Here is an 11,641-nt window from a genome sequence, read left to right as displayed (position 1 = left end):
CTTTCCCGCTCTGATACCACTTGATGAAAATGAATTCTGGGACCTCTTCCTTTCCAAAATTTTTAGGCGCTCGATCTTGGGACCTGTGGGTTATGGGCCCACGAAGCCATCCTGAGACTTCTCACAGTCTCCTTAACTTGATTGCGCAGCACTTTCTGCTGATCCAACCACAATGAAAGAAATCTCTCGCCAGGCAGCTGCTTCCCAATTTCTTGCTACCGCTTTGTCCATTGGATATCGACCTTCAATCTAGCATTGATCTTACATGATCTTGTTTTCAACTGATAAATCTGACACAGTCATCGTCCAGATCATCTGTGCTATGGCCAGCTTGCATAATACTCATTAAACACTTCCTCGCTCGATAAAACCACAATCTCAAAAGCCTCCCCTTTCTCCAAAACCTTATTATACATCTCCACAAGCTCTTGAGTAAAATCTTTAGTAAAGTGACACCAGCTGGCTGAGAAAAACAGACCCACTGTCTTCCCCACAAGTTCCGCTACTGGTACCTTCCTTCCTCCATGGCCAAGGACAAAATCTCGTTCATCAGACACCAGAAGGGATTCTATAGTCTGCACATCTTCGGCCCTCAACTCATCAAGTCTCTCACGTCGCTCAGATCCCTTATGGTCACTGACAAAATCTTCTTCATCAAACAACATTGGAAACTCATACTCTGCAGCTTCTCGATTGGCCCTTAGCTCCCCAAGTCTCTCTGGAGTGAATAGATATCCGGATTCCAGCATGAAACCATATCCATATTCCCAAATAATAGCAACACCTTCAGTGGTTATAACTTTGCCCCGTTTGTCCAGAACAACAAGGGACGGAATATTGCCATTGACCTGGAAAACCTGATCCAGCTTCTCCCGCGTATTTTTATCTGAGAAAGGCAGGCCAAGCCATGGCATGCGTGCATAAAACTCATCGAAAATAAAATCAAAATCTTGCTCACCGACATGCCTATTCTGTGGCATTCACACTTCCATGTTCAACAGAAAAGAAAACCAGAAAACGATTCAAACAGAAATACACAAAGACATAAATTCACAAACGCATTTGTATTATGCACAAACTTAAAATTACAGTCTTAAGGCATTTCAGCCTTAATCAAAAACTCTCCAGCGACTACATTTTGCTTTCTCTCTCACACAGGATTTTCGGTTTTTTCTCTTCTTGATTCACTCAGGAATCGTTCAGTTCTTAATACATACATTCAGTTATAACTAATTTTTTAACTAAATTTAGTTCCTTGAACAGAATTCAGTTGTGGTTGGCCTGGCTGTCCACGTGATCGTCCACTTGTCTTCTTCCTTTAATTTTTTCAGTGACGTGTCCGGATGCTCCTGCATCAAGTCACTTTCATACCAAATCAATAGTTATGTAACTAAGGAGGCTTATATGAAACTGATGAATGTCCGAACTATTGTAACGGAGAATCATTTCATTGATTGAATAGAGATTCCAATCCCTTGCCTCGTAGATGTTTCCTTGACACTCTGTCAGGGTTTTACCACATAAATCCTCAGTTATTACTTGTATGGTTGTTGTTAGTTTCATTTCTTTCATGTTTTTACAACCTCCATTAACTACAATTTTTTTAATATTTAATTTTGTTAATTTAAAAGCTCAAGAAAATTGATTGTATTACAGATATTTTGAATATTAAATTGTAATATAAGAAGTATAATATAAAATAAAATATCTTTTATATTCAATTTTTTTCTTTGTCATTTCAAAGTATTTTAAGAAATTCAGTGACGCCCAATTTTAAAAGAATATAATTTTAATTAAGAAAACCAATACATAGCATTCTTAAACTTAATTTATGTTTTATTGTCATGATGACGATATTCTATTAAGATTTATACTATTTATAAGATCACAAAAGGGTAAAATATTAAGTGTATTTTTTTAATATTTAATTTTATTGATTTAAAATGTCAGGAAAGTTGATTGTATTATATATATTTTTAATATTAATTATAAATATAAGAGTTATAATATAAAATAAAATATTTTTTATATTTCATTTTTTTACTATGTCATTTCAAAGTATTTTAAGAAAATGACTGAATCCAATTTTAAAAGAATATAGTTTTAATTAAGATTTATACTATTTATAGGATCATAAAAGGGTAAAAAATTAAGTGTATTTTTTTATAATTAATTTGGTTAATTTAAAATGTAAAGAAAATTGATTGTATTACAAATATTTTGAATATTAAATTATAAATATAAAATAAAATATCTTTTATATTCAACAATTTTACGGTCATTTCAAAGTATTTTAAGAAATTGACTGACACACAATTTTAAAAGTCATGAAACTGAGATCTTTGAGAATCTTAAAAATCAATAATAAACTCACACTATAATCATTTTTTATGTTTTTTCCAAAGCATTTTAAGAATTGAACAACCCTCATTTCAGCATAAAAGTCGTTGAGAATTATTTCTTGAGCATCACTTCAAAAAAATTCGATAATAAACTCACAACAGAACCTCACCCTCCCGATTATCGGAACTACTCTGCACCCTCTCACTGTCACATCTCGGCCTCACAGCAGGCTCGGTCGTTTTCTGCACGTTGCAAAGTCCCGCAGTGGTCAAAAGAAGTGTTGAAATTAGATTGCAAATATGTGTGTTAGAGGGTACTTTTCTCATCAAATAAAGCTTTGTTTTTGTTAAATAAACAACCATCTTGTCAATCAGATCTGATTTCGCTGTTAAAACCATTACCATAAGATCTGATTTCGCTGTTAAAACCATTACCATCCTGTGTTTTAAATTTCAATCCTGAAGGGATGTAGGAATTTACAGGGTAAGTCCTTCAGACAGAACACCAAAGGACACCGCTCACAAATAGATCACAGATCAATACACCAGTGTTTTTGATGTGGTTAAAACCCTCAAAGAGGGAACAGTCTACAGCGTGACCCAAACGCGGCCGCTTCAGGCAATTTATTAATAAAAGAATGAAAATTTACATGTTACACTACAAATGACCCTCCATGCTCTTTAAATAGAGATCGTGGACCAATCTGGTGTTAACCCACGGATCAAGTGTCCATAATACCGAGGAGAGAATGAACCATCGGATCACTACATATCGTGACCGTAGGATTGTAAGTTACAAAATGTACATAGTAAAGAAACGCACTTTACCTAACTCTATACTAGTTATACTTAACTATTCCCTATGTGTCGGAATATCATAACATCCCCATTAAAAACAACTTGGAATAAGATTGAACGATTTACAAATATGACACAATAAGAGAAAAAAGAAGTCACTAGAACCTCTAGGTATCATATAAAAGCGCCCGTTTTATTGATACTTAAGTCGCTACTCAATTGCGTGTGGCGGGGTCTCATGCATTTTCTTCCACATACGTTCAACGAAAAGGAGCCCTGGCGTTAATATGATATAGCGTGGTTGCACCACTCAGGTGGTTGGGGTTTTATCAAACGCTGTCTACCTGCCACTGACTTTTCTCCCCGTCCGAAGCGACACATGAACTAAAATCTTCCAGCACCCTACGTACTAGGTTTTAGATCAGATTCGTCGCATCCTTATCAGCGCCTAAAACTTAAAATGGCCTAAAACTTAAAACTAAAACTTGGAATACCACGTTTCCTAAGCCAGGCGTGGTAATCTGATTGAAAGTGGTATATAATTTTGATTGAGACCTTAAATACCGCTTTCTCAAACGGGCGATTGCTTTGATACCATTTTAATATTTAAGCTTTACAGATTAAATTTTGAGAAATCATGCGATGACCTTCCTAGAACGGAACAGTGTCAAGCTACTCAGCGGGAAATTATTCGAAGCCGGCACGAGCAAAGAAAATACGTCGTAATAACTAATCCGCTAACAACTGACGAAAAATTAAACGGAATCTGTGTTCGTTCTTCGTTTTACGGTCGAGTTTGAAAGTCCTCCATGATTATATTTAATGTAAATGTATGGGTAGATCTCACTTGAAAACCTAAATGTAAACTTAAAAGTAAATGTTAACGTAAATGTAACGCAGGTGGATAGTAAATGTAAATATATTGGTAGATCTAGTTTTAAAAATGTAAATGTAAATGTAAAAATAAATGTTAACCTAAAAGTAGAGCTCAATATGGAGGTAGATCTCATGTAAAAATGTAAACATAAATGTAAAGAGGTAGACCCAGTTAGATCCCACATAAAAATGTAAACATAAATGTAGATGTAAATGTAAAGGTAATGTAGTGTGTAAAATTTAATCTCTCTCTAACTATATAAATTTAACACATAAACGATGTAGTGTGTAGAATTTAATCTCTCCCTAACTATATAAATTTAACACAAAAACGAAGTTTGAAATAATATTGGAGAGAGGATTTCAAATAATATTTGTTGGAAATATAAATTTAAAATGTAAACATGTAAATGTAAATGTAAAGGTAATGTAATGTGTAAAATTTAATCTCTCCCTAACTATATAAATTTAACACAAAATAAAGTGTGAAATAATATTGGAGAGAAGAAAAAATGTAAACATTAAATGTAAACATAAATATAAATGTAACGTAATGTATAAAATTTAATCTTTCCCTAACTATATAAATTTAATACAAAAACGAAGTGTGAAATAATATTGGAGGAAAAAGATTTCGGGAGTTTTGCTGTGAAATAATATTTGTTAGAAATATAATTTTAACACAAAAACAAGACATTGAGGATTGTAAAAAAAACTGTGATTGATTTTAGGTTTGATTTTGATTACTCTTCTCCGTGCATTTTATGTTTTTCTACGTTTTCACCTCTGTGAAAACTGGGGTTTTTTCTTGTCATATGGCATTGTAATCAAAACATAATGTCAAATATTACTATTTGGAAAAATAAAAATTAAAACGAAATATCATAATTTACCAAATAATTCCTCCGTGAATTTTATGTTTTTTCTATATTTTGTTTTTACTGTCAAAAATGGGGTTTTGGGTTTTTCCTTTGTCATATGGAGTTAAGTTGGTAACGCCATTGTAATCAAAACATTATAATTTACCAAATAATTCCTCCGTGCATTTTATGTTTTTTTCTATGTTTTTATGTTTTCACCTGTGGTATGTTTTTTTTTGCTATGTTTTTGTTTTTATGTTTTCACCTCCGTCAAAACTGGGTTTTTTCTTTGTCACGTTTTTGTTTTTATGATTTCACCTCTGTAATGTTGCTAAAGCTTTTTGTAATCAAAACATAAAGTCAAATATTACTATTTATAAAAAAAATAGAAGGAAATATTATAATTTATCAAATAATACAAAAGACAAAATAATCAAAACATAAAGTCAAATATTATTATTTATAAAAAAAAATAAAATGAAATATTATAATTTACCAAATAATACAAGAGAAAAAATTGTTTTTGTAAGGTTAAAGGGAATTTATTATCACTGAGTTTTCTTGAATAATAATAAAAATAAGAATTCATTACAAATATGTTTTTTCATGAAAAAATAGCTTTTCTAATTGGATAGACCTAATTAAATAATTAAAATTAATTTAGATGATTGTAAAGATTTAAAAAGGAAAAAGAAAATTTCACAAGATGACTTTTCAAATCGTTGAAAAAAGATGTAGATGATTTTATCTACTTGTTTTAAAAACATTAAGGGTTACAATTTATAATAAATTGTAAACCTTAATATTTTTAAGTAATCGAGATATATTCTATCAAGTATTAATAGATAAGTCGAATAGACTTAATTAAGCAATTACGATTAACTAATCAAAAACATTAAGGGTTACAATTTATAATAAATTGTAACCCTTAATATTTTTAAGTAATCGAGATATATTTTATCAAGTATTAATAGATAAGTCGAATAGACTTAATTAAGCAATTACGATTAACTAATCAATGGATTACATTATAATTGTAATGAGCTGCAAACCAAAGTTGTTAATATACCATAATCTATAAGATTTTATGACATATTAATCTTAGCATCGAGCTCTATTAATCATTGATGCTAAGGGAATTAATAATGGATCCATCAAATTCCATATTACCATAATTTTGTAATATGCTAATTTTAATATATTTTGTAATAGTCTTGTAATATATTTGTAATACGCATTTATTTTAGTGTCTTATTTGTAATATATTATGGTTTTGTAAGATGTTAATTTTAATATATATTGTAATATATTTTGTAATAGTTTTGTAATATATATGGGAGGGAAGAACAAAGATAGAGTAATAGAGGTGGAGAGATAGCGGTAGTGAGAAGGGAGAGATGGAGATAAACTGAAGGATAGGGGAGAGGATGAATGAAGAGAGAGAGGGAGAGAAGTGAGAGAGGTAGGGAAGCGTAAGAGAAGGAGGGAGACACAAAGATGGAGGTGGGAGAAGGAGAAGGAGAGAGGGAGGGAGATAGTGAGAGGATTGGAGGGGAGAGAGAGAGAGAGAGAGAGAGAGAGAGAGAGGAAGGTATGAGAGAAAGGGGGAGAGAGGGCTTGCGAGAGAGGAGGATAGAGGGAGGGATAGAGATATGGACTTGGAGGGGAAGAGAAGGAGGGAAGAAGAAAGACATAGATTAAGAAGTGGAGAGAGAGAGGGAGTGACAAGGGAGGGATGGAGAGAGAGAGTGTGTATGTTTAGGGGTGAGATAAAGACACAAAGAAGGAGAGGTAGAGATAAGGGGGGTGCGGGGGGAGAAGGAGAGAGAAGGAAATTAGGAGGGATATAGTAACATAGTTGGAGAGGCAGAGAGAGTGATGGTGGAAGAAAAGGAGAGAGAGGAAGAAAGAGAGACGGGACATGAGAGAGAGGAGGAGAGTGATGGGGGAAGAGAGGGAGCTAGGACAAAAAGGGAGAGAGAGGAGGTACGAGAGATCATACTTGAGAGAGAGGAGGAGAAAGGGAGGGAGACAGTAGGAGAGAGGTATGGATAGGGAGATGGATTTGGAAAGGGGGAGGGAGAGAAGAAGAAATGCATAGAGAGTGATAAGTGGAGAGAGAGAGAGGTTGTGACAAGGGAGAGGTGGAGAAAGTGTGTGTATGTTTACGCATGATATAAAGAGACAAAGAGGGAGAGATGGAGCGAATGGGGGAGAGAGAGAGAGAGAGAGAGAGAGAGAGAGAGAGAGAGAGGTGGGAGAGAAAATGAGAGAGAGGAAGGAAGAGAGAGAGGATGTGCGAGAGTGGAGAGACGGAGGGAAGGAGATATGGAGTTGGAGAGGGAGAGAGAGGGAGGTAAGAATAAAGAAATATATATAGAAAGGTGTAGAGTGAGAGAGGGAGTGAAAAGGAAGATGGAGAGAGAGGGAGAGGACAACAACAGGGAAGATAGATAGAAGCAGGGGAGAAGGAGAGAAGGGGAACTGAGAGAGAGGGAGAGGAGGAGGGAGGGATAGATAGATAGATTGGAGAAAGAGAGTGTACATGTTGGTTTATAATCCTATTTTCTTACTTGCACTAAATGCATTGGTTTCAGTGTAGAGGGTCGTTTATAATCCTATTTTCTTACTTGCACTAGATGCATTGCTTTGAGTGTAAATGTTGATTTCTAACCTTATTTGTTTTCTTCCATTAGATGCATTGATTTCAGAGTAAATGTTTTTTTATAATCTTATTTGATTGCTTACATTAGATGCATTGATTTCAGTGTAGATGTTGATTTCTGATTTGATGTAATTGGATGTACGATGGTACATTAATTTTAAAGTGATTGGATTAACATTGCGCATTGATTTCAATGTAAGCACAAAAAATGACTCACAATGTACATTGATTTTTGCGTTATAGTAATTCAACCTATTAATATTGGAGAGAAATAGAGACAAGGTATGGTGTTTACTACAATAGCTCGAGCTAAAGATTTAAATGGTTTACAATTTCACCTGTCATTTTCATATAATCGATATGAAAATATGTCAATCATATCAAAATATGACAAAAGTAACAAGGGTGACAATAAGAATAGTAGAAGACAATAGTTTGGGATTAGTCATAGTGAAGACTATTTGCAGTTAGCCATATTCTTATTATTCACATTTTCTATCATTCAACACTAGTACTTTGTCACTTTACATTCAAAATTTTATTTCATCATTTTTCATCATTAAAGTTATTAACAATATTTATCACTTCAACAAACTGATGTAACTATGCATATTTTAAAGATCAAATCACAGATTAATTTAAGACATATTTAGCATATTTAAAATGATTATATTAATATTAGATGAATTTACATATTATTGATAAAATTAATCATATATTTGTTACATTTTATTTGTGATCCAGGCGGATATTGTTGGCCACCCACCATGTCCACCTGGACCCCCACCATTGTTCATTTCAGCTTTTTAGTTTCCTTAATTGTAGCACAGTTTACTATTTTTTGTAGTTTTTCGGATCTTGAACTTTCGGAGCCGTTTTGAGGCCTTAAACGAATTTTTTTTAGGAAAATTGGGAGCAACATGGGATTATGAACTAATGCTTATCCTCTCAAAATTGTAGTTCTCAGATAGATCTTTCTAACGAGATATTATGTGCGTCAAATGGAGATCGTATGCCAAAGTTACGACCCCGGGAAGTTGATGTACCAATTTACCCAAACGGGGCCCACAATTTGGCGTTTCATCTTCTAGGGTTAGGTTTTTGGATGTTTAGGGGTTTCCATTGTTTGTCAATAATAAATAGGCCTTCGAGCCTCATTGTAACACAATTTAGAGGCATGTAGCCACCACATATCTTCTCAGAGATAAGCTACCATCGCCCTGGCTAGTTTATTTCCATTTCTGTTTGTAACCATATTTCAGTATTTTACAGTAATGAAATGAAGTATTATTTCTACTGCATCTCTATATGTATGATTATATCTGTAATTTGTTGCGTTCCTGTTTAAATCTGGATCAGTGGGATCAGTGGTATCAGAGTGGTCTTCTCTTTCTCTTTCTTTGCATGTCCCCAATGAGGTCAAGATATAAGGAGTTAGGGCTTGAACTGGTCGAACCTTTGCAAGACCAGCCTTTCAAATCCCGACGGCCTCCCATGGCGGATGAAAAGAAAGACAAGGGGGCAGAAGATCCTATCAAAATCTTGCTCGAAGAGGCCCTCGAGTGACTAAGGAATGCGATGATGAACAACTTTGCCCAGATCCTTCAGCAACTACCCAGGGGTGACACATCTACTTCCAACAGCTACTCTAGAAGTGCCACACCATTTAAGGTACAAGCTAACTTTGACATTCCCATATTTGAGCATCAGATAGATGCAAACGCTGTAGATAAATGGTTAAATATGCTAGAAGGGTATTTTCTTGTTCATGATTTTTTCGGCCGAGAAAAGAATACTTTCGGTCTTCTGAAAGTTGCCCCCCACATCAAGGATTGGTGGGAAACCTACTGCGAGCAGAAGGATGAAAGTACGGCCTCATTGTTTTCAGCCCCACCCACTTGGAATTCATTCTAGACTGCCATCAAGGAGCAGTACTACCCTGTTGGAAGCGATGAGGATCAATACATAAAATGGACCATGCTGTGGCAAGGAAGGGATCAAAACGTGCTAGAGTTTACCAATATTTTCCATACCCTTTGCACAAAGTTGGGTATCAAGGATTCAAAGCAGCATTTAGTACTCAAATACTGTAGCTTCCTGCATAGGTACATCTCGAAAAAAATAGAATTCCTGAGCATCTCCTCGCTCGGCACAGCATACTGATATGCCATCAAGATCGAGCAAAAGTTTAAATAGAAGAAGCAAGACTTTGGATTTGCAAATCTGAAGCAAGGGAAAGGTGCCCCCAAACCACAGAACAAAGGAAAAATCCAAGGTGGGGCAGGCCAAGACAACCTGCCAAAGCTGCAAGCAAAGAACAACGCCGCGAAGCCGAAAAAGGACATGGGAAAGTGGTGTGAGTTCCATAAGAGCTCCACTCACAACACAAGTGAGTTTTAGGCCAAGCAGTCAACGGTGGTTGAGCTAAAGGTTTCAGAATCAGACGCATATTCTGACTCTGAGTCAGAATCCAACAAGGGGAATGACAAAGGGAATCAGATTATTGATGTGGAGCGCAATGCCACCATTGCCACCACGAAGATCCAGAAGGAGGAACCCAAAGATCCAAAGGAGAAGGAGCGTCTCTTCCACTCCTAGATATGGGTAAAGGGCTCTCCACTATAGTTCATTGTCGACAGTGGGAGCCAAAAGAACCTCATTTCAATGGAGGTCGTGAAGTGGCTAGGCTTACTGACCACAGCACATCCACAACTGTAGACCATCGGATGGCTTCACCAAGGATGGGATCTTCGCGTGAGCCAGTAATGTCTTCTTCCATACAACATCAATCCCTTCACGGATGAGGTATTGTATGACGTTGCTCCCCTTGATGTTTGTGATGTATTATTAGGACAACCATATTTGTGGAAGTGATATGCTGTTTATGAATCAAGGCCCCGTGTTGTTATTGTTACTTTGGGAAATAAGTTATATAGGATACCGGAGGTAGCACCACCTACCGCAATCTCTTTGGTTACTTCAAAACAATGTAGTAAGCTCATTTCCAAAACAGGGAAATTTGTTTTCCTGATTATACGCCCTCAAGGAAAGAAGAAGATGGTGGCCACGACCTCCAAACAGGGCCCCTCTGCATGACAACTACATATGAACAAGGTCATGGAGGAGTACAAGGACATCATCACCTCCCTCGCAGGGATTCCTCTACACTGTCAAGTCAAGCACTCCATCGATCTGACCCCAAGTGCACCACTGCCCAATGGACTAATCTATTAGCGCTCTGTTTTGGAGAACAATGAGATCAAGAGGTTGATTCAGGAGCTACTGAAGAAATATCACATCTGTCTGAGTTCATCACCCTATGGGAGCCTAATCATGTTGGTACAAAAGAAGGATGGGACTTGGAGACTCTATATTGACTATCGAGCATTGAGCAAGATCATTGTCCATAATAGGTACCTGATCCCACGGATTGATGACCTCCTAGACCAATTGAAGGGGGGAAAATATTTCATCAAGATCAATTTGAAGTTAGGATATCACCAAGTACCAATCGAACCCTCCGATGTGTGGAAGACTACCTTCAAAGCCAATGAGGGCCTTTTCGATTGGTTGGTTATGCCTTTCGGATTGACGAATGTCCTACAACCTTCATGAGGCTAATGGATGACATCTTGCTGCCATTCACCAATTAATTTGTAGTGGTATACTTGGATGACATCTTGATCTTTAGCTAGAGTTGGGAAGAGCACCTTCACCACATCCGACAGGTTCTCCAAACACCATGGAAACACAAGTTATGTGCCAATTTGGAGAAATGCACTTTTGGCATGACTCAAGTTCAGTATCTGGGATACATTATTGATGAACAGGGGGTTCATGTGGATTCAGACAAGATCGAAATCATTCTGGATTGGCCATCTCTAACCACTCTGACAGAGATCCGCAACTTTCTAGGTCTTGCCAACTTCTACTGCAGGTTCGTGTTGGGATTTTGTCATATCACTTGGCCCTTGAGTCAAGTCACCAAGGGAGGAGTGAAAGAAAAATTATTTTGGTCTAAATCTCAACAGAAGGCATTCATAGAGTTGAAAGATTGCCTCTGCTTGGCACTAGTGCTCGCATTACAAGACTTGCAACAA

The 11,641-nt window shown here is 36.1% G+C and overlaps 1 protein-coding gene across 1 annotated transcript; it reads right to left on the bottom strand.

The window, feature by feature from the left end:
- Window positions 1-320: 320 nt before the first annotated feature.
- LOC149150093 (putative nucleoredoxin 1) lies at window positions 321-980 on the bottom strand. The gene has a single exon (XM_089442694.1). It carries the CDS (start codon window positions 978-980, stop codon window positions 321-323), a length of 660 nt encoding a protein of 219 aa, XP_089298820.1.
- Window positions 981-11,641: the final 10,661 nt, after the last annotated feature.

This window comes from Pinus tabuliformis, chromosome 9 (genome assembly GCF_031772625.1).
Source record: "Pinus tabuliformis cultivar Carrire ecotype Pingquan chromosome 9, CPIR1, whole genome shotgun sequence".
Classification (NCBI taxonomy): Eukaryota; Viridiplantae; Streptophyta; class Pinopsida; order Pinales; family Pinaceae; genus Pinus; species Pinus tabuliformis.
Note: the sequence above shows the minus strand (reverse complement) of the source record. Positions and strands in the feature narration are given on the sequence as shown.

Excerpts from the sequence above, each read along its gene's own strand:
- LOC149150093 (XM_089442694.1), bottom strand. The coding sequence starts at position 980 with ATGCCACAGAATAGGCATGTCGGTGAGCAAGATTTTGATTTTATTTTC.